Source organism: Plecotus auritus, assembly GCF_963455305.1.
Source record: "Plecotus auritus genome assembly, chromosome: 2".
Classification (NCBI taxonomy): Eukaryota; Metazoa; Chordata; class Mammalia; order Chiroptera; family Vespertilionidae; genus Plecotus; species Plecotus auritus.
Genome location: NC_137771.1, coordinates 118,536,540 through 118,563,391, shown reverse-complemented (window position 1 = coordinate 118,563,391; position 26,852 = coordinate 118,536,540). Strand labels below are relative to the sequence as shown.

General features: G+C 39.9%; 1 protein-coding gene across 1 annotated transcript in view; it reads left to right on the top strand.

Moving 5' to 3' along the window:
- Positions 1-26,852, top strand: part of LOC308242203 (ceruloplasmin-like) — a gene marked incomplete at its 5' end in the record, with an annotated part of 69,623 nt that overhangs the window by 30,897 nt on the left and 11,874 nt on the right. Inside the window, 3 exons of the mRNA XM_080656071.1 lie at positions 5,094-5,200; positions 12,027-12,228; positions 23,611-23,750. Of these exons, the coding sequence (XP_080512197.1) occupies positions 5,094-5,200; positions 12,027-12,228; positions 23,611-23,750 (449 nt within the window). The remainder of the gene's footprint in view (positions 1-5,093; positions 5,201-12,026; positions 12,229-23,610; positions 23,751-26,852) is intronic.

The following is a 26,852-nucleotide window of genomic DNA, read 5'->3' as shown; positions in this document are numbered from 1 at the left end:
TTATTGTAGTTGATTTCTAATTTTATGCCATTGTGATCTGAGAATATGCTTAATATGGTTTCAATCTTCTTGAATTTGGAGAGACTTTGTGTCCCTATATGTGGTATATCTTTGAAAATGTCTCATGTGAGCTTGAGCAGAATGTATATTCTGTAGTTTGGGGGTGGAATGTTCTAAAGATGTCGATTAAGTTCATCTGATCTAGTGAGTTGTATAGGATTTTTTTTTTTTGCTAATTTTTTATCCAGAGGATTTATCCAGTGATGTTAATGGGGTATTAAAGTCTCCTACTATGATTGTGTTGCTGTCAATCTCTCTTCTGATATCTTCCAGAAGTTTTTTTGTGTATTTGGGTGCTCCTGCATTGGGTGCATAAATGTTTCCTAGAGTTATATCCTCTAGTTGTATCAATCCTTTTAGAATTATGAAGTGGCCTTTCTTGTCCCTTGTTATGGTCTTCACTTTGTGGTCTATTTTGTCAGAAATAAGTATTGCTACCCCAGCTTTTTTTTTTTTAATTTCCATTTGTCTGGTAGATATTTTTCTATCCCTTCACTTTCAGTCTGTGTGAGTCCCTTGTTCTGAGGTGGGTCGTCTGTAGACAGCATATATATATATATATATATATATATATATATATATATATATATATATATATGTCATGTTTTCTAATCCATTCAGTCACTCCATGTTTTTTTATTGGAGTGTGTAACCCATTAACATTTAATGTTATTTTTGATAGGTACTTGTTTGTGGCCATTTCTGTATTTTATGCCTGTGTTCCTTCCTCCCTTTCTATTTCTTCTTTTTACAGCATTCCCTTTAAAATTTCTTGCATTGCTGGCTTGGTAGTGATAAACTCCCTTAGCCATTTTTGTCTGCAAAGCTCCCACTTTCCCCTTAAATTTTGATTGATAGTCTTGCTGGATAGAGTATTCTTGGACTCGGTCCTTTGCTTTGCATTACTTTGTATACTTCCTTCCATTCCCTTCTAGGTTGGTGTGTTTCTGTTGAGAAATCATTTGATAATCTGATGGGGGATCCTTTGTAGATAACTCTCTGTCTCTCTCTTGCAGTCTTTAAGATTCTCTTTTTTGTTAACATTTGCCATTGTAATTATGACATGTCTTATTGTGGGTCTTTTGGGGTTCATCTTGCTAGGACTCTCTGTGCTTCTGTAACTTTTTTCTTCCCCATATCAGGGATGTTTTCTGTCATTATTTCTTCAAATAGATTTTCTAATCCTTGCTTTTCTTCTTATCCTTCTGGCAGCCCTATTATACATATGTTACTTCATTTCGTGTTGTCCCAAAGCTCCCTTAGGCTCTCCTACTTTTCAATTTTTTTCTCCAGCTGCTATTCAGATTGGGCTTGTTTCTCTACCTTACCTTCTAACGTACTTATTCGGTCCTCTGCTTCTTCTAGTCTACCATTGAAACCGTCCATGATGTTTTTGTTTGAAGCTATATCACTTTTGATATTTTCCTGATTTTTGCTAGGTTGTTGATTTTCTCGTCCATCCAGTGTATGAACTGTGCGACCATTACTCTGAATTCTTTTTTCTGTTATGTTGCATACCTCCATTTGACCTATTTCTATTCTTGACAATTCCTCTTTTTCTTTCCTCTGGGGATTATTTTGTTGTCTTCTCATTCTAACTATCACCAGAAGGTTCAAACACCAAGTTGTGGGGTCCTGAGCCATGTGCAGTGGGAGCTTTACACCACCCATCTGTCACTGAAGAGCTCCAACACCAAAACGCATGGCTGCCGTGGGTTGGTGGGAGCCATGCTCGCCCAGGATCAGAGTCACTGGCACTCAGTACAGCCTCGTGCCCTCACCTAGAATCAGGAACCCCGCCTGTGCCACACTGATAAAGAGACCCCACTGGTGTGTGCTGAAAATCAAAGTTCCCTAGCACATGCCAGGAGTCAAGACCCCCCTGTTCCTGTGCCGAGAATCAAGTATCAGAGTCTCTGTTTCTTGGTGTGGCCTCACGCTGAGAATCAGGGTCCCTGTGTGTGCATATGCCGAGAGTTGGAGTCACTGTCTCTTAGTGTGCATGCACTGGGAATCGGGGATCCCAGGCACACTTAATGAGAAACAGAGTCAAGTCACTGTTGCTCAGTGCTGCCTCTCATGCAGAGAATCAGGGTCCCTGGTCTGCTTGGGAGACTGGGTTGCACAGCCGCCCTGTGTCAGTAGGAGGTCCACTGCTGAGCTGTGAAAAACAGGCTTCTGTGTGCTCTTGCCCATAATCAAAGTCAGGTGGCACTGCCATGCCACGTGGATGTGAGGTCTGGTCATGAGAGTGCACTCTGCGGGAAACAGATTCCCAGTGTCTGTGCACCCAGGCTCAAATTCGGGCAGTGGAGCCGGAGCCGCCCTGTTGGCATGGGGTCTGGTCGTGGGCTTGCACTCTGTGGAAAGCAGATTTCCAGTGTTTGCACACCCAGGCTCAAATTCGGGCAGTGGAGCTGGAGCCACCCTGTGTGGGCAGAAGGCCTGCTGGCACAGGGTCGGACCAGCAGTTCCTATGGTGCTGCAGCGAGTTTGTGGGGAGGGGGATGGGCTCTGTGACTCACATAAATCTGCAGCAGGGAAGTCTGGATTCTTGGTGTCTATGGATCTGCAGCTGCGGTCACAGGTCTTTGTCCCCAGTGGCTATAGGGTCCCAGTTTGCATCTGAGATCAGATTTGGTGGTGGTGAGGCTCAGATCCTAGTCTCAAGCAGTTCTGTTTTTCAAGATGGTGTGGTCTCTGTGCCTGCGCTGGCCACCCCTGGAGTGTCCGTGGTGGCAGCGGAGTTTTGCCATTTAAGTCTGCCCGTTTTGGCAGCCCTTTGGAAGACCTTCAGGATCTAACTGTTCCTAGCTCTCTCTCTCTCTCTCTCTCTCTCTCTCTCTCTCTCTCTCTCTCACACACACACACACACACACACACACACACACACACACTCACACCACACGTCCACACACTCCTCTATCGCTCCCTCACTCTCTCACACACTCTCCCTCCCTACCTTCTTGCCGGTCGCCATCTTCCTCCCTCCCCACCCCCCCGCCCCTGACATCACCACTTTAGAGCATGCCATTCACTTTCTCAACTTAGAAGAAAATGAAAAGTTTTTACCATATGCTCAGGAAGCTGACTCTGAAATGAAGATTTGTGTTCAGGTAGTGCTCTTGGCATCAATGACAGTGGAGAGAAAGAGAAGAAAGCAGAATTGATCAGGGGGAGAGGTTGAACAAAGATGCAGCCTCAATAGAAGTCACAGCCAACCATGCAAGAAGTTGTGAAGAGAGGGTGGCCCCAGCTGTCCTGAGTTGGGGTGATAAAACTAGCCCTGTATGTCCCTATGTTACCAAACCAGTCCCATGCTGGGACCTGGCCCTGCACCAGCATGGACTGGGACATATCCAGTGTGAGGCAACCTCTAGGCTCCTGAGAAAAGATTTTAAGAATGAGAATGAGAATGAAAGTAAGTTTTATTCAGGTAGAGACACACTGTTGTGAAAGAAGCAAGAGTCTCAGTGGACCGGGGCAACTCGCAAGTGAGTTGTGCAATGGGTAAGTCAGTTCTTGGGATTTTATGTGTTTCCAAGGGTAGGTTATTTCTGAACTTTGTGGTGCTAAATTCTGACTCTATCTTCTTGTTGTGGGGGGTGTCTTGTTCCTAATATGGTCCTTTCCGGAAGTGTCATGGTGGTTCACCCCCTTGGCCCCCTTCTACTTGTGGTGATGGTGTAATGAGCTTTGGGGTCAGTATCTCGTCATTTTTTTTCTTGGAATGATCTGGTTTTAGCCAGTCCTTGTTGTTGTTGACTTCTGTGACCACCACAAGGGTTTCATGCCATAAGCTATTTCCCTTTGGTCATAAAGAGAGGTGAGAGGGCTCTGGTGAGGGGACCTAGGGGTTTATTGGCCTGTGATGTTGGCTTGTTCTTTCTCACTCCACTTATCAGGATTTTCCCCAAACTTCTTTCTATTCTGCCTCCCCTGCAGCAGTAATTGGATGCAGGTTTTGGCAAGATGGGTTTATAGCCAGTGGAGCCACTCCTTCATTGTTAAAGAGGGATCTAAGAGGGGTATCAAGGATGTCCCCCATAGTTCCCCACAAAAACAAGAAATTCTAGAAATTAAGGGTATCAAGGAAAGAGCTACTTGATGGTGGTTGAAATATTTTCTTTTGATTTTAAAAACAGTCCTATATTCCAATGTGAATTGCCTATCAAGGGTGTTTGCAAGTCATCACTATGTACTGATTAATCAGAAAAGGATCACATTCCCTGTATTTCACAGACACTTCTGAGTACCTGCTGTGCCCCAGGCAACATGTGGTATGCTGGAAGGGCAGGGTAAGAAGTAAATAGATAGTTAAAGACTTGGAAGCAGGGAGATTGGGGATAAGGTTTGTTAGTGGAGGATGAAAACTATGTCACAGGTACTCGGGAAAATTAATTTAAGACTCTGGAAGTAGAAGGTGGAGGATTATGCAGCAAGCAGTAAGAGTGGGGCATCAAAAGAACTTTCCAGCAAGAGTCAATAGGGATCATTTTGCAGGGATCATTCATATAGTTCTGGGTGGAAAGTATGTCTATGTAATCCACAAATTGGAAAGTTCAGAGCTGGGATTCAAAATAAGTCTGTCACATTCTGAGTTTTCATCACAACAAAAAATGTTTGTTGAATGAATGAATTATATATTTAATAACTGACATTTATCAATGACAAAATCACTGTAAGGTTTTGATCCAATAACCCTGACTACATACTAAACAACATCATAATGACATTGAACTTGCCCAAAGGCCCAGGTAATGCAACATCAAGGGCTTCATTTGCATCATCTTATCTAATTTCTAAATGCCTGTTTGATGTGCATGTGGAAACAGAAGCTCAGAAATATAAACACATTGTCTAAGATCACAAAGCTAGGAGCAATAGAGCCAGAGTGGGGAATAAACAAAACAAAATGAGAACTCTGTTGCCAATTATTTGCATAGCTTTAGCATCTGCTCATTATCTGGTTCTCCATAAAGAAGTATGGTTTAAAAGATACTATATTAATACATTGTATTTGCCTATTTTAGGAAAGATCCGAACATACATTTGGCAGATTCCTGAAAGAACTGGTCCTACCTCAAAGAACTTTGAATGCATACCTTGGTATTACTATTCCACTGTGAACTTGGTTAAGGTAAACTTTAAATCAAATCTCAGGTTTTCTTATTTGTTTTGTGTTTTTTTTCTTTATTGACTAAGGACACTTTGCATATGTGTCCTTATCTCCCCATTGCCCAAGCTACCCCAAACTCATACCCTCATCCCCCTGGTGTCTGTGTCCATTGGTTAGGCTTATACACATTCATACACGTCCTTTGGTTGTACTCTCCCCCTTACCCCTCCAATCCCCTACCTTCCCTCTGAGGTTTCACAGTCTGATTGATGCTTCTCTGTCTCTGGATCTGTTTTTCTTCATCAGTTTATGTTGTTCATTTTATTCCATAAATGAGTGAGATCATGTGATATTTATCTTTCTCTGACTGGCTTATTTCTCTTAGCATAATGCTCTCCATCTCCATCCATGCTGCTGCAAATGGTAATAATTTCTTCTTTTTTACTGCAGGATAGTATTCCACTGTGTAGATGTACCACAGTTTTTTAATCCAGTCATTTGCTGAAGGGCACTTAGGCTGTTTCCAAATCTTAGCTATTATAAATTGTGCTGCTATGAACATAGGGGTGCATATATCCTTTCTGATTAATGTTTCTAGTTTCTCAGGATATATTCCTAGAAGTGGGACCACTGGGTCAAAGGGAGTTCCATTTTTAGTTTTTTTAAGGAAACTCCATACTGTTCTCCACATTGGCTGTACCAGTCTGCATTCCCACCAGCAGTGCAGGAGGGTTCCTTTTTCTCCTCATCCTCGCCAGCACTTGTCGTTTGTTGATTTGATGATGATAGTCATTCTGACAGGTGTGACATACTACCACATTGTCGCTTTGATTTGCATCTCTCAGATGATCAGTGACCTTGAGCAAGTTTTCATGTCTTTTGGCCTTTCTTATGTCCTCTTTTGAAAGGTGTCTATTTAGGTCCATTGCCCATTTTTTTATTGGGGTTTTTTTTAATCTTCCTTTTGTTAAGTTGTATGAATTCCCTGTAAATGTTGGAGATTAAACCCTTATTGGTGATAACATTGGCAAATATGTTCTCCCATGCAGTGGGCTTTCTTGTTGTTTTATTGATGGTTTCTTTTGCTGTACAAAAGCTTTATATTTTTATGTAGTCCCATTTGTGTATTTTCTTTTTAGTTTTCATTGGCCTAGGGGCTGTATCAGTGAAGAAGTTCCTTCGGCATATGTCTGAGATTTTGCTGCCTGTGGATTCCTCTAGTATTTTTATGGTTTCCTGTCTTATGTCTAAGTCCTTTATTCATTTTGAGTTTATTTTTGTGTATGGTGTAAGTTGGTGGTCTACTTTCATTTTTTTGCAAGTATCTGTCCAATTTTCCCAACACCACTTATTGAAGAGACTCTTTTGATTCCATTGTATGTTCTTACCTCCTTTGTCAAATATTAATTGAGCATAGTGGTTGGGGTCGATTTCTGGATTCTCTATTCTATCCATTGATATATATGTCTGTTCTTGTGCCAGTATCAGGCTGTTTTGAGAACAGTGGCTTTGTAATACAGCTTGATATCTGGTATTGAGATCCCTCCTACTTTGTTCTTCTTTCTCAGAATTGCTGCAGCTATTTGGGGTCTTTTTTTATTCCAGATGAATTTTTGGAGAGTTTGGTCTAGGTGTGTGAAATATGATGTTGGTATTTTAATGGGGAGTGCATTGAATCTATAGATTGCTTTGGGTATTCTGGACATTTTAATGATGTTGATTCTATCAATCCATGAGCACAGTATGTTCTTCCATCTGTTTATATCCTCCTCTATCTCTTTTTTCAGTGTCCTGTAGTTTTCCAAGTACAGGTCCTTTGCCTCCTTAATTAAGTTTATTCCTAGGTATCTTAATTTTTTTGGTGTGATGCTAAATGGGATTGATTTTCTAGTCTCTCTTTCTGTATGTTCACTATTGGTGTATAGAAATGCCATAGATTTCTTGGCATTAATTTTGTATGCTAAACTCATTTATTAAGTCTCATAATTTTTTAATGGAGTCTTTAGGGTTTTCTATGCACAGTATCATGTCATCTACAAAAAATAACAGTTTTATGTCTTCTTTTCCAATTTTGATACCTTTTATTTCTTCTTCTTGTCTAATTGCTATGGCTAGCACTTCCAGAACTTGTTGAACAGGAGTGGTGAAAGTGGGCATCCCTGTCTCATTCCTGCTCATAGGTGAAATGATTTTAGTTTTTGCCCATTGAGTATGATGTTGGCTGTAGGTTTGTCATATAAGGCTTTTATTATGTTGAGGTATGATCCCTCTACTCCCCCTTTGCTGAGAGTTTTTATCAAGAAAGGGTGTTGCATTTTGTCAAATGCTTTTTTGCCTCAATTGATATGACTATGTGATTTTTATGTCTCAATTTGTTTATGTGATGTATCATGTTTTTTGATTTGTGGATATTGTACCATCCTTGCATCCCTGGGATAAATCCTACTTGATCATGATGTATGATCTTTCTGATGAAATGCTGGATCCAATTTGCTGGAATTTTGTTAAGGATTTTGTCATCTATGTTCATGAGGGATATTGGCCTGTTATTCTCTTTCATTGTGTTGTCTTACCTGGTTTTGGTATTGGGGTAAAGCTGGCTTCATAGAATGAGCTTAGAAGTGTTCCTTCCTCTTGAAGTTTTTGGAATAGTCTGAGGAGAATAGGTTTTATTTCTTCCTTGAATGTTTGGTAAAACTCCTCTGTGAAGCCATCTGGCCCCGGGCTTTTGTTTGCTGGAAGCTTTTGAAGACTGCTTCAATTTCTTCCATAGTTATCTGCCTATTGAGATTTTTAGATTCATCCTGATTGAGTTTTGGAAGATTGTATTTTTCTAGGAATATGTCCATTTCCTCCAGGTTTTCTAGTTTGTTGGAATAGAGTTGTTCATAGTATTTTTTAACAATTCTTTGAATTTCTGTGGGGTCTGTTGTTATTTTGCCTCTTTCATTTTGATTTTGTTTTTTTTTTTTTGAGTCCTTTCTCTTTGCTTCTTGGTAAGCCTGAATAGAGGTTCATCAATTTTGTTTATCCTTTCAAAGAACCAGCTCTTGGTTTCATTGATTTTTTGTATTGTGTTTTTTTTTGTGTGTGTGTGTGTGTGTGTGTGTGTGTGTGTGTGTGTGTTGTTGTTGTTGTTGTTGTGATTTTTTGGTCTCTATATCATTTATTTCTGCTCTGATCTTTATTATGTCCTTCCTTCTACTCACTCTGGGCTTTTCTTGTTGCTCTTTTTCTAATTCTTTAAGTTGTAGAGTTAGATGATTTACTGACATTTTTTCTTGTTTTTTTGAGGTAAGCCTGTAGAGCTATAAAATTCCCTCTCAGGACTGCTTTCAGTGTGTCCCCTAGATTTTGGATTGTTGTGTTTTCATTGTCATTCGATTCCAGGATGTTTTTAATTTCTTCTTTGATCTCTTTTGTAACCCAATCACTGTTTAATAGTATGCTATTCAGCTTCCAAGTGTTTTATTTTTTTATTGTTTTTATTGTAGTTTATTTCTAATATTATGCCATTGTGGTCTGAGAAAATGCTTGATATGATTTCAATCTTCTTGAATTTGGAAAGACTTTGCCTATGACCCAATATGTGGTCTATCTTTGAAAATGTCCCATGTGCACTTAAGAAGAACATATATTCCATGGATTTGGGGTGAAATGTTCTGAAGATGTCAATTAAATCCATCTGATCTAGTGAGTCATTTAGGATTGCTGTTTCTTTGATGATTTTTGTCTAGATGATTTATCCAGTAATGTCAATGGGGTATTAAAGTCCCTTACTATGATTGTATTGTTGTCGATCTCTCCCTTGATATCTTCTAGGAGTTTTTTTTAATGTATTTGGGTGTTCCTGCATTGGGTGCATATATGTTTATCAGGGTTATATCCTCTTGCTGTGTTGATCCCTTTAGTATTATGAAGTGGCCTTCCTTATCTCTTGTTATAGCCTTCACTTTGAGGTCTATTTTGTCAGATATAAGTATTGCTACCCCAGCTTTTTTTTTTCTTTTCCCTGAAAGATATTTTTCCATCCCTTCACTTTCAGTCTGTTTGAGTCTCTTATTCCAAGGTGGGTCTCTTATAGACAGCATATATATGGGTCATGTTTTTTTATCCATTCAGCCACTCAATGTCTTTTGATTGGAGCATTTCGTCTGTTTACGTTTATAGTTATTATTGATAATTATTTCTTTGTAGCCATTTTTATTTTTTGAGGCTATGTTCCTTCTTCCCTTTTTATTTCTTCTTTTTATACCAGCCCCTTTAGCATTTCTTGCATTGCTGGCTTGGTAGTGATAATCTTCCTTATCCTCTTTTTGTCTGTGAAGCTCTTTATTTCCCCTTAAATTTGGATTTATAGCCTTGCTGGATAGAGTATTCTTGGATTCAGTCACTTGCTTTGCATCACTTTCTAAATTTCCTTCCATTCTTTTCTGGCCTGATGTGTGTCTATTGAAAAATCATTTGATAATCTAATGGGAGATCCCTTGTATGTAACTTTCTCTCTCTCTCTCTCTTGCAGCCTTTATAATTCTCTCTTTGTCCTGAACACTTGCCATCATAAGTATGAGGTGTCTTGATGTGGGTCTTTTCAGGTTCATCTTGTTTGGGACTCTCTTTGCTTGTGCGACTTTTTTCTTCCCCACATTGGGGAAGTTTTCTGACATTATTTCTTCAAAAAGTTTTCTAACCCTTGTTCCTCTTCCTGTCGTTCTGGCACCCCTATTTTTCATATGTTGCTTTGTTTCATGGTGTTCCAAAGCTCCCTTAGGCTCCCCTCCTGTCTTTTGATTTTTTTTCTCCAATTGCAATTCAATTTGGATGTGTTTTGCTTCCCTGTCTTCTAATTCGCTAATTCGGTCCTCCGCTTCTACTAGTCTACTGTTGAAACTTTCCATGGTGTTTTTTATTGCAGCTATATCACTCTTTATTTCTTCTTGATTCTTACATAAGTTGTTGATTTTTTTTCATCCATCCGGTTTATGAACTCTAGGACTCTTAGTCTGAATTCTTTTTCTGACATATTGCATACCTCAGTTTCACTTAGTTGGTTTTCTGGTGATTCCTCCTTTTCTTTCCTTTGGGGGATGTCTTTGTCTATCAGTTTTTGCTCTCATTGAAGGATCTAGGTATCAAGTCATGCAGGGGCTTCTCTTTGGGTGGCAGTGGTTTCTTGGGAGGCAGCTTCTCCTCGGGCAGTCACGACAGTGGCTGCTCCTCTGTTGGCAGCAGCTCCTCTGGTGGGCCCTGTTCACAGCAGTGTTGGCTCTTCTGGCTCTTGGGGCAGGCTGCTCATGAGGCTGCTGCTCCTCAGATGGAGGCATGCTGCTTGTGCAGCTGCTGCTCCTCTGATGGGAGCAGACTGCTCACGGGGCTGCTGTTCCTCAGACGGGGGTGGGCTGCTCATGAGGCTGCTTCTCCTCGAATGGGGGTGGGCTGCTCACAGGGCTGCTCACACAGCTGCTGCTCCTTGCACGGGTATGGGCTGTGTGTGGCTGCTGCTCCTTGGATGAGGGCGGGCTGCTCTTCAGACTGGGGTGGGCTGCCCATGTAGCTGCTGCTCCTCAGACAGGGGGTGGGCTGTTCACGTGGCTGCTGCTCTTTGGATAGGAGCAGGCTGCTCACATGGCTGCTGCTCCTTGGACAGGATTGGGCTGCTTGCAAGGCTGATGCTCTTCAGCCTGGGGCAGGCTGCTCATGGGGCTGCTGCTCCTTGGGTGGGAATGGGCTGCTCACATGGCTGCTGCTTGCATGGTTGCAGTGCCCTGGACATTCTCCAGGTATCTGCCCTTCCCAGCTGCATATTTTCTCACTAGATGTGTCTACTTCCCCAATTCAGGGTGGATGTTATTTGATTTAGTTGCTCATTCTATCTGCTCTGGGACAAAGCTCAGGACATGTCCATCTATTCTGCCACCATTTTGTCTCTCTCAAATCTCAGTTTTCATTATATCTCCTTCTATAAATTATAATGGAAGGAAGAAGGAGTTTATTTTTTGTTTTTAAAAAATCTTAGTTCTATGTAAAATTTATATTAAGCAACCTAAATATTGCTCAGCTTTTAATCCTACATAGGCTTGCATCTTTCAAGAATAAACTATTACATATGATTACTTATATTTATGACATTTTTCAAAATGTCACTATAGTATCCTCTGCTTCATTGAGTCAGATCTGAGTAACAGAAAACAAAGTATGGAGTTTGAAAATTCTATTATTAATAGAAATAAATATATACATATTACATATTTTTTAAAACCATCAACTCTGGAATTACAGTTTATTTGCATTTTTTAAAGAGTCCCCTCTTTGAACTTTTAGCTATTTGGGCCACTTTGTACCTGGAACATAAATCTACTCAGACATTCAACTCCAAAACAAAATTAATATAAACAAACCAAGGCTCCTGGCTGGAGGTGCTGTGGGAACAGAGGCATCACAGGAGAAAGGATCTAAGACCTTTAAAATCTCTGCCAACCAACTCCAATGCCAGGGAATTCTAATTAAAACCAAAGTTCTGTTCTTTAATTATATTTTCATAAATACAACTAAATCCATTGAGGAATGTGTCTAAAATCCATTCCAGGAGTTTGTTGTTCTCTTTAAACTTCAACTCCAATGAATGAGATGATAATTTTTCTTTAATCAAAGATTTAGCATGTTTTTTTGTTTCTTACTCTCAGACTTAGCATTCTAATAATTAAAAACTCAGGATCTGTAAAACAAACAAACAAAAAACCCTCAGTATCTGATCTCACTAAAACCAAAACTTGATTCCATTCTTCTTATTGATTGGGGGAAATTTTTAGTTGTGGGCATGGTTAATAATCTTGCTTTGTTTCTTCAGGATCTTAACAGTGGGCTGGTAGGCCCTTTGATAGTATGTCGCAAAAACACCAAAGCCAACATAGTTCACCGTGTTCTCCACTTTATGATTTTTAATGAGAATGAATCCTGGTACTTGGAAGAAAATATCAACACCTATTCTCTAGAACCGAACCAAGTAGACCGGAATGATGATACTTTTATCTTCAGCAATCAAATGCATGGTAATGTCCACTAACTGACACCCCAACTGTACCCTATAGCATGTTTTCCACAAAAGGAACAGATGAAGTTCAAATTTGTCAAGCTCAGCACAGTTTCGAAAACATAGACACATACAGTTGTGTATATATCACATGACAAACTTTTCCCATAAATGGCCAGATAGTAAAGAGTTTGGGCTGGAGGTAGCTGCAGGGACAGAGGCACCATTCCATCTCTGCCATAAGCTGTCTTCCTCTCTGTTCTTGTAGCACAAAAGCCCCCATAGACAAGAGGCAAACAAATAGAAGTGGCTGTGAGCCAACACAACTTTATTTATGAACACTGAAACTTATAGTTCATATAATTTTCACATCAGGAAATATTTGCCTTTTTAAATTTTTTTTAAATATTTAAATATTTAAAAACCATTCTTTACTCATAGGCCATAGAAAAATGCAATGAATGTGCTGGATCTGGTCTCTGGGCCATACACCACTATCTTAGTAGTGTGGCAAATTCCTAAGCCGTGCAAGCAACGGAAAACCAGGCATATCAGCTGCCACTTCTGGAGGCCCTCACTAAATACTTTTCCAAACATTTCACCTGGGTGAACATAGGAACAGGTGGAGTTTGAGGAAAACTGGAGAGCACGGGGCCCCACGCACTCCTCCCCACCACCATCACCAAATGACCTTCATAGGCAGAGCTTTTAAAATCCCCATGCTTATCAACCAAAATTCTCTTATAGGTTGATTGTAAAAAGGCTCATTCTGTTTATGACCTTCCCCATCTAGAACCACAGCAATAAGACAATTATTCAACTAGCAAACACATAAACAATCTCAATCACAATCTTACTTAATCTAGTCTTTAGCAAGCTCAGGAAGATGACTAGGTAAGGGAACCTTAAATAAGGCAAACACAAATATGATCATTTCCAATTTCTTAGTTTTCCCCCTGAAAAAAATATATGTAAACTTAAAATTAATTTAAGGACTACATCCGTTCTAATTATCATCTTACACAGACCCAGCTGGGCCATCTTCTGTCCAGCTGTTCACAGTTGTGGGGGCTGCAGATTGTGCATTGCTACAATTCAAGGCTGACTTGGGGGAATGTTGCAACTGAAACAGAAACACATGGCTGTCTTTTACATTCCTGTTTGAAGGTCAAAAGATTTCATGAAGGGAGAAGACACTGAGTATTTAAGAATGCATAAGAATCTGTCTAGTAGAAAAGGAAGGGAATGTGAGCTAAGTCACACAGCGCCTGGAAAGAAAAAGCCAACAGAATTGTGGAAGACCTTGAATACTTTGTTAAGAATGTAGACTTGATGTAAACCAGGGCTTCTCAAGCTTGCCTCTAGTGACATTTTGGGCCAGATAACTTTTTGTTGCGTGAGGCATTGTAGGATGTTTAGCAGTATCCCTGGCTTCCATCCTATAGATGCCAGTAGCACCTTCCCCAAAGTTGTGACGGGAGAAGGCGCTAAAAATGTCTTTAAGCATTGCCAAAGGTCCCCTGGAGAACAAAATTCTGTTGAGAACCATTGTGCTAAAGGCACCAGGGGCACTGAACTAGGGAACTGTAGGAATAAATGCATATTTCAGGAGCAGCTCTGGCAGTCATCTAAGCACTTGTGCTGCAAGTATGGTCCATGGATCAGCAACAGCATCACTTGAAAGTTTGTTAGAAATGCAAAATTTTAGGCTTCACAGACCCAGTGCATCATTATCTGCATTTAAAAAATGTTTATTGAATTTATTGGGGTGACATTGATTAATAGAATTATGTAGGTTTAGGTATACAATTCTATAAGACATCATCTGTATATTTTATTGTGTTCACCACCTCAAATCAAGTTCCTTTCATCACCATTTATCCCCCCTTTACTCTCTTCTACCTCCCCTAACCCCTTTTCTGGCAATCACCATGCTATTTTCTGTGTTTGGTTTTGTTTGCTTTTGTTTTTGTTTTTGTTAGATCTGCATTTTAACAAGATTCCCAGATCAGATGCACATTAAAGTTTAAGAAGCACTGGCCTAAAGCAGTCTCCTTGTTTTTTCTATTACATCTATCCACCAGCTAAAAGTGTTAGAACCCTACCTACATTGATGTATGGTTATAGATTATATCTTTCTAACACTGTATTAATGCATTTTAAACATTTCAAAAAAAATAAACACAAAATAGAAAGTTGAAAAGGAACATTTTAATATTTTCTTCCTATTATCCTTTGAAAACCATACCTACATAGAGGATTAGAGAGGGAGAGAAACGAAGAGCTGGGACCTCAGGCAGATGGCATTTCAGTCATACCAGTGACAGATCATGGAAGTTTGACTTAAGGCAGTTAAGTGGGAACACACAACCCTAACATTCTAAGAGTCTCCTGTGATGATTTTAAATATACTTTAAATACATAGACATGTTAAACCATCCATCAATTTAAGTATCTTTAGTTATGAAATATTCCAACCCAATTGTGTTAAAGCAAAGTCAATGCCTCATTTGTATTAGACACAGCCATAAATGGATGTTTAGTCATGTTTAACTGCGTCCTCAAGCTTGCTTAAAAATACTCATGGCCTCTGAAAACATCCATGATACTTTCTTTCTTTTTTAAAAATGTATTGGGGTGGCATTCATTAACAAAACCATACAAGTTTCAAGTGTAAAACTCAAAAAAACATCATCTGCACACTGTATCATGAGCCCATGGCCCAAAGTAAAGTATCTCTCTGACCCCATTTATCCCTTCTTTGCCCCCTTACACCTCTGCCCAACCCCTTTCTCTCTGGCTATCACCATACTGTTGTCTCTGTCTATGTGTTTTATATAGGTAAGTTTTGTTTAGTTAGTCCCTTCATCTTTTTTTGCACCTACTCCCCCAACCCTCCTCCCCTTTGTCAGTCTATGTATCTATGTTTCTGTTTCCATTTTGTTTGTTAAATTATTTTGTTCATTACATTCCACATATAAGTGAGATATATGATATTTTTCTTTCTCTGACTGGCTTATTTCATTTAGCATAATATTCTCCAGGTCCATCCATGCTGTCACAAAAGGTAATCTTTCCCTCTGTTTTATGGCCGAGCAGTATTCCATTGTGTAAATATATCACAGCTATTTTAGCCACTCATCTATCAATGGGCATTTGGGCTATTTCCAAATCTTAGCTATTATAAATAATGCTGCAACAAATATAGGGGTGTCTATATTCTTTCAAATTAGTGTTTCAAGTTTCTTCAGATGTATTCCCAGAAGTGGAATCATTGGGTCAAAAGACAGTTCCATTTTTAATTTTTGAGGAAACTCCATACTGTTTTCCACAGTGACTGCATCAATCTGCATTCCCATCAACAGTGCACAAGGGTTCCCTTTTCTCCAGATCTTTGCCAGCACTTATTGTTTTTTTATTTATTAATGATGGCCATTCTGAACGGCGTGAGGTGATATCTCATTGTGGTTTTAACTTGCATTTCTCTGAATAGTGATATTGAGCATCTTTTCACATGGCTATGGTCCATCTGTACGTCCTCTTTGGAGAATTGCTTATTCAGATCCTTTGCCCACTTTTATTTGGATTATTTATTTTCTTGATAATTGAGTTGTATAAATACTTTATATATTTTAGATATTAACCCCTTTTCAGATGTATCATTGACAAACATGTTCTCCCATTCAGTAGGTTGCCTTTTCATTTTGTTGATGGTTTCTTTTACTATGCAAAAGATTTTTAGTTTAATGTAGTCTCATTTGTTTGTTTTTCCTTTGTTTCCCTTGCCCAAGGAGATATGTTAGGAAACGTATTGCTTGAGAGATGTCCGAAATTTTACTGCCTATGGTCTCTTCCAGGATTTTCATGGCTTCACATCTTATATTTAAGTCTTTTATTCATTTTGAGTTTATTCATGTGTATAGTGTAAGTTGGTGATCTAGTTTCATTTTTGGCATGTATCTGTCAAATTTTCCCAATGCCATTTATTTTTTAAAATATGTTCTGACTGCCCTAGCTGGTTTGGCTCAGTGGCTAGAGCATGGGCCTGTGGACTGAAGGGTCCTGGATTTGATTTCAGTCAAGGGCACATGCCTGGGTTGCGGGCTCAGTGATTCTCTCTCATCATTGATGTTTCTATCTCTCTCTCCTTTCCTCCCTGAAATCAATAAAAATATATTTTAAAAATAAATAGATAAAATAAAAATAAATATGTTCTTATGATTTCAGAGAGATGAAAAGAGAGAGAGAGAGAGAGAGAGGTAAAAACATCAATGATGAGAGAGAATCATCAATTGGCTATGCTCCTTACTGGAGATCAAGCTGAAACCTGGTCATATGCCCTGAACAGGAATCATGAGTCAATGCTCAACCACTGAGCTACACCAGCTGGCTGGGCCCAACACCATTTGTTGAAGACATTGTCTTCCCCCCATTGTATGTTCTTGCCTGCTTTTTCAAATACTAAAGGCATGGATATATTTCTGGGCTCTCTATTCTGTTCCATTGATCTGCCTGTTCTTATGCCAGTATCATTCTGTTTTGATTACTATGGCCTTGGAGTATAGTTTGATATCAGGTAGTGTGATAACTCCAACTTTATTCTTCTTTCTCAAGATTGCTGGAGATATTCAGGGTCTTTTGTGGTTCCATATAAATTTTTGGAATATTTGTTCTAGATCTGTGAGATATGCCATTGGTATTTTAATAGGAATTGCATTGAATCTATAGATGGTTTGGGTAGTATGGACATTTTAATGATGCTAATTCTTCCTATCTATGAACATGATATATGCTTTCGCTTATTTGTATATTCCTCAATTTCTTTATTTAGTAGCCTATAAATTTCCAAGTGCAGACTTTTGCCTCCTTGGTTAAATTTATTCCTAGGTTACTTATTTTTATTATTGCAATAGTAAATGGGATTTTCTTAATTTCTCTTTCTGATAGTTCATTATTGGTACATAAAAATGCCATTGATTTCTAATATTAATTTTGTATCTGGATACTTTACCAAATTTATTTATCAGTTCTAATAGTTTGTTGGTGGAGTCTTAGTGTTTCTATACACAGTATCATGTCATCTGCAAAAAATGACAATTTTATTTTCTCCTTTCCAATTTGGATGCTTTTTATTTTTCTTCTTGAGTGATCACTGTGGCTAGGACTTCCAGAACTATGCTGAATAAGAGTGGTAAAAGCAGACATCCCTGTGTTGTTCCTCTTTTTAGTTTTTGCCCATCGAGTATGGTGTTGGCTGTGGGTTTGTCATATATGGCCTTTGTTATCTACACTAATAAAAGAGAAAGATGCAAATTGACCATACCTTAGCAACGCCCACCAGCCAATCAGGAGTGAGTATGCAAATTAACCCAACAAAGATGCCGGGTTAATTTGCATACACAGGTGCCAAGCGGCTGGGGGCAGGATGCTTGCGTCATCACCATGGCAACGACGCAGGCGTTCCGCACCGCCCCAGCCACTTGGGGTCTCTGGGCAGCATGGGAAGGCAGAAAGGCGGCTCTGTGCTGGAGCAAAGGTGGTGCCAGCAGCCAGGGGAAGGAAGGCCCATTCTTGCATGAATCTTCATGCATCGGGCCTCTAGTGTTGACATATGTTCCCTCTATTTCCACTTTGATGATAGCTTTTATCATAAATGGATGCTTGATTGTATCAAATGCTTTTTCTTCATCTACTGATATGATCATGTGATTTTCACCCTTCATTTTGTTAGATGCTATATCTCATTTATTGATTTGCAGATATTGTACCAGTCTTGCATCCCCAGAATAAATCCAACTTGGTCATGGTGTATGATCTTTTTAATGTATTGCTGGATTTGGTTTATTAATCTTTTGTTGAGTATTTTAACATCATGGATATTGGCCAATAAATTTCTTTCTTTCGAGTGTCTTTATCTGGTTTTGTAATTAGGGTAATGCTGGCCTCATAAAATGAGATTGGAAGTTCTTCCTACTCTTGAATTTTTAGGAATAGTTTGAGAAGGATAGGTGTTAGTTTTTTGAATGTTTCTTAAAATTTGTCTATGAAGCCATCCAGTCCAGGACTTCTGTTTGCTGGGTGTTTCTTTTAATTACTACTTTAATTTCATTAGTTATAATTGGTCTATTCTGATTTTCTGATTCCTCCTGAATCAGTTTTGGAAGATGGTATGTTTCTAGAAATGTATACACTACTAGCAGCTCCGTGCACAACATTTGTCCCTCAGCCCGGGCGGTGCCCTTTTGCAGTCCAGGAGCCCTTTTGCTGGCAGCAGGCCTAAGCCATCAGTCAGACTTCCTTAGCACTGCTGCAGAGGCAGGTCACTGTGCTCACCAGCCATCAGCCAGCTTGTGGCTGAGCCGGCGCTCCCCATATGGGAGTGCACTGACCACCAGGGGACAACTCCTGCATTGAGCGTCTGCCCCCTGGTGGTCAGTGAGTGTCATAGCGACCAGTTGTTCCACCATTCGGTCAATTTGCATATTACCCTTTTATTATATAGGATGCCCAGATTGTCCAATCCTTCTCTCTCATTTATGATTTTATTTATTTGGATCCTCTCTCATTTTTTGTTGATAAGTCTGATTAAAGGTTCATCAATCTTGTTTATCTTTTTAAAGAGCCAGCTTTTGATTTTTTGTTTCATTTTTTAGTCTCTATGTCATTTATTTATGCTCTAACCTTATTATTTCTTTCCTTCTACTTACTCTGGGCTTTGTTTGTTGTTCTTTTTATAATTCTCTTGGGTGTAGTATTAGAATGTTTACTTGAAATTTTTCTTGTTTCTTGGGGTAGGCCTGTAATGCTCTGAATTTTCCTCTCAGTACTGCTTTTGCTGTGTCCCATAAATGTTAGGTTGTTTTGTGTTCAACTTTGTTTGTTTCCAAGCAACTTTTTATTTCTTCCTTTATCTCATTGTTGACCCATTAATTGTTTAATACCATGTTATTTAGCCTCCATGTATTTGAGTGTTTTTGAGTTTTTTGCTATAATTGATTTCCGGTTTCATACCATTGTGGTCAAAGAAGATGCTTGATAGGCTTTCAATATTGTTGAATTTATCTTGTATCCTACCATGTGGTATATCTTAAAGAATGTCCCATGTGCACTTGAAAAGAATGTATATTCAGCAGCTTTGGGATAAAATATTCTCTAAATATCAATTCAATCCATCCAATCCAGTGTGTTGTTTAAGGTTGCTATTGCCTTATTGGTTTTTTGTCTGGAAGATCTCTCCATTGATGCCAATGGGGTGTTCAAATTCCCAACTTTGACTACATTGTTAATCTCTCCCTTGACTGTCCACCAAGATTTCTTTATATGTTTAGGTGTGACTATGTTGGGTGCATGTATGTAAGGTCACCTGTTGGTTGATCCTATTAGTTTTATTTAATGTTCTTCTTTGCCTTTTATTATGGGCTTTGTTTTGAAGTCGATTTTGTCTGATATAAGTATTGCTACCCCAGCTTTACTTGTTTGTTTGTTTGTTTGTTTGTTTGTTTCCATTTGCATGAAATTTTTTTTTCTATCCCTTCACTTTCATCCTGTGTGGATCTTTTGTTCTGAGGTGGGTGTCTTGTACATAGCATATATATGGGTTATTGGTTTTTTTTTTATCCATTCAGCTACCATAGGTCTTTTGGTTGAAGCATTAATCCATTCACATTTAAAGTTATTATTGACTAGTGACCCAACGCATTAAATCATGTGGCCCCGCCCACCCGTGCACACCCCGCCCACCTGCCTGCTGCCCCGCCTTGACACCCTAACCTCTCCACCCAGAACTCTAGCGTGCCTGGCCCCGCCCCCAACCCCTCCAGCCTTCTCTGGCCACTTCAAGCCCCATCCTCGGTCCTGCAAGTCACCTCAGACTGGTCCCGCTTCCTCTGGGAGCCTCCCTGCTTCCACCCCATCTCCAGAGCAATGTGGAGGCTCAGCCTTCCCCTGGCAGGTGGGCAGTGGGGCAAAGGACTGGTGATGGGGGGCACTACAGGCTCTCACCCCCCTCCTCCCCTCCACGGCATGGTCCCACCTCCTCCAGGCACCTCCCCATTTCTGCCCCATCTCTGGAGCAACGCAGTGGCTCTGCCCTGCCGCACATGCACACACAGCCTCCTGCTGATCGGTCGTTATGGTGTGAGGGTGTCATAACCATTAGCATATTAGCTCTCTATTATATAAGATAGGTACTTATTTATTGCTACTTAATCTTTATTCCTACATTCCTCTCTCTATATATTTATTTTCTTCTTTCTTCTTTTTAAAGAAGGCCTTTTTAAAAAAAATTTTTTATTGATTTCAGAGAGGAAGGGAAAGGGAGAGAGAGAGAGAAACATTAATAATGAGAGAGAATCATTGATTGGCTGCCTCCTGCATGCCCCACACTGGGATAAGCCCACAACCCAGGCATGTGCCCTTGTCCAGAATTGAACCTGGGACCCTTCAGTCCACAGGCCAATGCTCTATCCACTGAGCCAAGGCAGCTAGGTCTAAAGAAGGCCTTTTAACACTTTTTTGCAATACTTGTTTGTTGGTAATGAACACCTTTAGCTTTCTTTTTGTCTGAGAAGCTCTTTATTTCACCTTCAATTTTAAATGAAAGCTTTGCTGGATGAAATAGTGATGTTTGTAGGTCCTTGTTTTTCATCACTTTGAATACTTTATGCCAATCCCTTCTGGCCTGAAGCATTCTGTTGAAAAATCAGCTGACAGCCTTATGGGAGCTCCCTTGTAGGTAACTAACTCTTTTTCTTGCTGCCTTTAAGATTCTCTCTTTGTCTTTAACCTTTGCCTTTATAATTATGATGTGTTTTGGTGTGGGCTTCTTTGGGTTCATCTTGATTGGGACTCTGTGCTTCCTAAACTGTGACTTTTTCCTTCATCAGATTAGGGAACTTTTCAGTCATTATTCTTTGAAGCAGGTTCTTGATCCCTTGCTTACTCTCTTCTCCTTTTGGTGTCCCCATGATGCAGATGTTGTTATGCTTGATGTTGTCCCAGAGGCCCTTCAACTTTCCTCATTTTTTAAAATTTGTTTTTCTTTTCATTGATCTGCTTGGGTCCTTACTGTTATCTTGTCCTCTAAATCCCTGATTTGATCCTATGCTTCAGCTAACCTGCTGTTGATTCCTTCAAATATGTTCTTCATTTCTGGCTGATACTTTTTTATGTTTTTTTTTATGTGCTTTTAAATACTCACTATCTCTTTGTTTAAGCTCTCACTGAGATCATCCATTCTTTCCCTGAGTCTTTGAGTATCCTTATAATTATTCTTTTATAGTCTGCATCTGTTATCGCGGTAGTTTCCATTTCACTTAATTCTTTTTCTGGGGATTTCTCTTGTTCTTTAATATTTCTTTGTCTTCCCATTTTGTCTGCTTTTTTGTGTTTTACTCTATGTATTAAGTAGATCTACTATGACTCCCAATCTGGTTTTCAAGGCTTTCTGATATAAGTGCTTTATTGGCTTTGATGGCAAGGTCTTCTAGGTCACCTTATCTAGATGTTCCAGAAATGTTTCTTGCATGGGTTTTATGTCCTTTCCTGTTGTAGTTGAGTTTTCAATGCTATTGGTCAATTCATGGGTAGAGTTAACTCTCAGGCTGACTGATTATAAGTATAGACCTTGTTCACTGTGTATAAGTCTGCCACCCAAGGTGGAGTTGTTCCCAGCAGGTTCTGGTGCCTGCTGGAGTTCCCTTTGGCTGTGCCATTTGTGTGGCTAGTTGGGTCAGGTTTGGGTGATGTTTGAAGCCCACCAGTGGTTGTGTTGGTTCTGGGGCACTTGGGTGGGGTTCTGGGGCAGGTTGATGTCCGATGTTGTATGTAACTGGCCTTGGGCTACCACACTAGTCACTGATTGTGGCTCTGTCTACTGGGCTTGAGTTTGCATGGGAGGGCTCAAGCTGTGTATAACAGTCAGCTTCCTGGAGCTCTGAGCTGGAGGCAGATCAGTAAAAGGTCCAAGGTTCTCTGAGGTTGGCATCCAACTGTTGGCTACTCCACCACCCTTGAGGTTTCCTGGACTTCCTCTAGAGCCTTTTGAAGAAAGACTGTAAAGTGGGCCCAAATTTGCCATACCCCATGGCCCCTTTCAAGCTCATTAGGGTGGGGAATTGGGTAGGGAGTACAGGGCTAGTGAGTCTTCTACTTGGGGGCAGTGTGTTCAGGCACATAATGGGGAGAGTGTGGTCCCCTACTCCAGAGCCATACCACTCAGTCTCTGCTAGAGTTTCCAATTCTAGCTTTCCAAGGAGAAGTACACCAACAGTTCAGATTGGATGTAGCCAGCTCTCCTCACTGCAAGAGCAAGTTCAGCAGGGCAGAGCCGCTGGGACTTTGAAAAATAGATCAAGAGAGTCCTTTGTTGAGGGTCAAACCAGCAGAGCCTGTGGGAAGGGAGTGAGCTTTATGTTTCCCCTTGGCTGTGTAGCCATACCCACTCAAGTTGGACCAGAGAATCTGAGGGAAATGTAATTCAAAGGTCCCAGCTCTGAGTGGTGTTCTCTGCCCCACCCCAACCTTCCCTAGGATATCAACGCAATGTCTGGGGCCACCAGAACTTGGGAAGATATAACAAAACAGTTTCCCTTTTGGAGTGATGCTGGCCAAGCCTGCAGGTGAAGGAAAAGACTGGCCCCCATTCCAAAGCCTCACAGCTCAGTGTCTGTCTGAGTGTCTGCCAGTAGTTTCTCCAAAGAAAGAACGAGCAAAGGTCCCTGTTGGGTTCAGCCAACATTCCTTTCTGCCAGACTCAAGCTTGACAGGGTGGTGTCATCAGTATTTGAGGACCAAGTTAGTGGACTTCCCAGGCTGATGCTGCAAAATGAGTTGCCTTTCCTCTACCAGATCCTGAGTGAGTGTCCTGGAGCAAGCTCCTGTGTATTGTTCCTTTAGGAGAGCACCTGGGATTCTAGCAGACTCCCTCCTCTTCCCTGCAGACAGAGTGCCTCCTGATTTTCACTACCAGATGTTAGGCAGGCTCTACCTCCCAGCACTGGTGCTCTGCGTTGGGGGTTCTGGCATGAGACTAAAACCCCATGTTCCTCAGAGGTGTCTTTTGCAACCCAGATATCCCTTCAGCTTTCAGCTGCCATACGTGGGTGCAGGAGCCAGCTCTTTTCACATCTCCACCATTCTTACCAGTTTCTATATAGCTTCTTCTATAAATCCTTGGATATAACATTCCAGTACAGCTGTCCTTCAGTTGGTCATTCAGGTTAATTGCACTATAATTTAGCTGTAAATCTGGTTTGGCACTCAGAAGAGGTGAATGTAGTTCTACTTACTCTATAGCCATATTGAAACTCCCCCATGACATTTTCTATAAGATGTTATTGTTGTTTTTAAATACATTATTTCAAATCCTTTTTTAACATAAGAAAACTATGTCTACCTACAGCAATTAACGGAAGACTGTTTGGAAATAACCAAGGTCTCAGATTTCATGTTGGGGATGAAGTGAATTTTTATCTGATTGGCATGGGGAGTGAATTTGACCTGCACACAGTTCACTTTCATGGCCACAGCTTTGAATACACGGTAAGAACCTTGGGAAGCTCCATTTAATTCCTTGGCAAGGTAACAGGACTGGAAAGGAAATGACCAAACCATGTTCAATACATATAATATATAATATATTAGATGCAAGTAAATAATTATGCATTTAGCTTTTTATAACTCATGGACATTTGATAAATGCTTGTGAATATATGAAGTGCATTTCTCACTCTAATATGAATTTACTCAATAAGTAAATAAGACATTGATAATCATCTTTAGTTGTACCATTGTGTGTGTGGGGGGGAGTTTGGGGGGGGGTGTGTGAATCCTCAAGGATATTTTTCCACTGATTTTTAGAGAGAGTGGAAGGGAGAGACAGAGAGAGAAACATTGATGTGAGAGAGACACATTGATTGGTTGCTTCCCTCATATGCCCAACCAGGGCTGAGGATCAAGCCTGCAACCAAGGTACATGCCCTTGACCGAAATCAAACCTGGGACCCTTCAGTCCACAGGCAGACACTCTATCCACTGAGCCAAACCAAATAGGGCAGTTTTACCCTTTCTATTCCATGTATTTTTTTTTTAACTCTCAGACATAAAACATGAAAGAAAAGTATCTTGAGCAGTCATATACATTTTGCCACATTTACTTTATCCCTATATTTTTTTTCTGAACCTAATTGAAAGAAAATTACAAACATCATGACTCTTCACCCCTAAATACTAAAATATGTGCATCCTAAGAATAAGGACAATCTCTGCCCCAACAACAATAACATTATCACACCCCAAAGTTAACATGAATTCAATAATATAGTCTAACATGCAATCCATTAAAATATACTCAGGTGTTCCCAAAATGCTCTTTATAATTGTTTTCTTTAACCCAAGATCTAATCATTTATACATACTATTTGGTTGCTGTTGTCATATCTTTCCTAAAACTCAAAATAAGCCTTCTGCCTTTTTTGTCTTGATTTTTCATGAAATTTCATTTTTGAAGGGTCCAGGCCAGTTGTTATGTAGAATGTTCCATATTCTCTATTGATCTGATAGTTTCCTCATGATAGAATCCATGTTTAACATCATTGGCAAGAACACTCCATAGGTGATATTATGTACTTCTCATACATCATATCAAAAGGCTCTGCTGTCAATAGGTTCTAATATCAGTGAAACTAAGTTTGATAACTTTATTAAGATAATGTGTACTATTCTCTCTATTTTAAAAGTATCATCTTTCTATTGTAATTAATAAATATTTTTCCTTTATTGATTAAGGTATTACATATGTGTCCTTATCCCTCCATTGCATGAAGAGATTTTTTAAATGTATTTTATTCTTCTACTAGAGGCCCAGTGCATGAAATTCATGCACTCAGTGGGAGGGTCCCTCAACCTGGCCTGCACCCTCTCGCAGTCTGGGAGCCCTTGGGGGATGTCCAACTGATGGCTTAGACAGGAGTGGGCCTAAGCTGTAGGTCAAACATCCTTAGCACTGCCACGGAGGCAGGAGAGGTTCCTGCCACCACCGCTGCGCTCTCCAGCCATGAGCCTGGCTTCTGGCTGAGCAGCACTCCTCCTGCATTGAGTGAGATCGGGCTGAAACCAGCTCTCCAAAATCCCCCGAGGGGTCCTGGATTGTGAGAGGGTGCAGGCTAGGCCAAGGGACCCCACTGGTGCATTATTGGGGTCAGGGAGGGTTGTGGGAGGTTGGCCAGCTGGAGAGGGACCGCAGGAGGGCTCCAGGGTGTGTCCGGCCCATCTCACTCAGTCCCGATAGGCCAGACCCCAGCAGCAAGCTAACCTACTAGTCAGAGTGTCTGCCCCCTGGTGGTCAGTGTATGTCATAGCGAGCGGTTGAGTGGCCTTAGCATATCATTTAGCATATTACGCTTTGATTGGTTGAATGGACAACAGGACGACCAGACACTTAACATATTCGGCTTTTATTATATAGGATAATTTTTCACCTTGTACTTTTTAAAAAGTTCCATAGATGACCCTTGCCCAAGTCATATTTTATAGTGGGGGTTACAAATAGTGGCTTTCTACTTCTGTCATTCCTTCAACATTTTTTATAAAACAAAAATGTGGTACTAGGTGTCAACTGGCTTTATTGTACCTTTTTATATGATTTTTACCATCTGTTTCTATTTTATGTATTTTTAATCTCTTTATTTCTTCTGTGTGAATTGCTTTCTTTCACCCCACCTGTCATACTTCTCCTTAATTGTTTTTTTACTGAACACTTTTGACTGGCCATTTGTCTCATTTGTAATAAGTATTTTCAATTTTATCCTTCCCTTTTTCCATTCCCAATTTAGGGTTGTTTATTTACTTAAGAAGCATTTTCTTTATTTCCCATCCTAATCCCTTATATAAACATCATTGTAAAATTGAGGACCAATTATGTTTTATGCATTTGACACCTCCAACATTTAATTTAACCATTTGGCATAATGCACTCCATCTTTTCCACACTGATAGAAGTTCCACATAAAGTTTTCTGAATTTTAGATGTACTATGCTCATAGCTTCTTTAATGCTCAGGGCCTATCATAGAAATCAATTAAATGAGTACATGACTTAATTTACACAAAGTTTTACTGGTGTGTTGCTTTCTTTCCTATCCTTTAGTAAACACATTTATTCCTGTTAAACTATTTGTAGACTTAAAAACATTTTTATTGTAGGGAATTTTATATAATAAAGTAGATAGAATAATACAATACACTCCTTTACCCATCACCCAGGTCCAACAATCATGACCTTTCTATACTTGCACCTATGCTCCCCATATATTTTAAGGAAAAGCCTAGATATTAGAATTGTTATTAATTTCATAATTGTTTGTGTTGGACTTTAAAAATTAGATTTAAAAAAGCTATTAAAATTTGGCTAAGTTCTCTACAGTATATTTGATGTTCAGTTCAGATCAGCTTAATTCAGCAAATGCCTCTGAAGTTTTTAGAGCTATGCCAAGTGTTGTGTGGAGATGAAAGGAAATCAAAGAGTTACACTTCAGGGGCCACATCTATATAAGTGATTATATTAACAGAGGTCAGATTAAGTGGAATTTATAATAACATTTCTATAATGATAATTATAGCTAATCTTTATGTAGTATTGCCTATG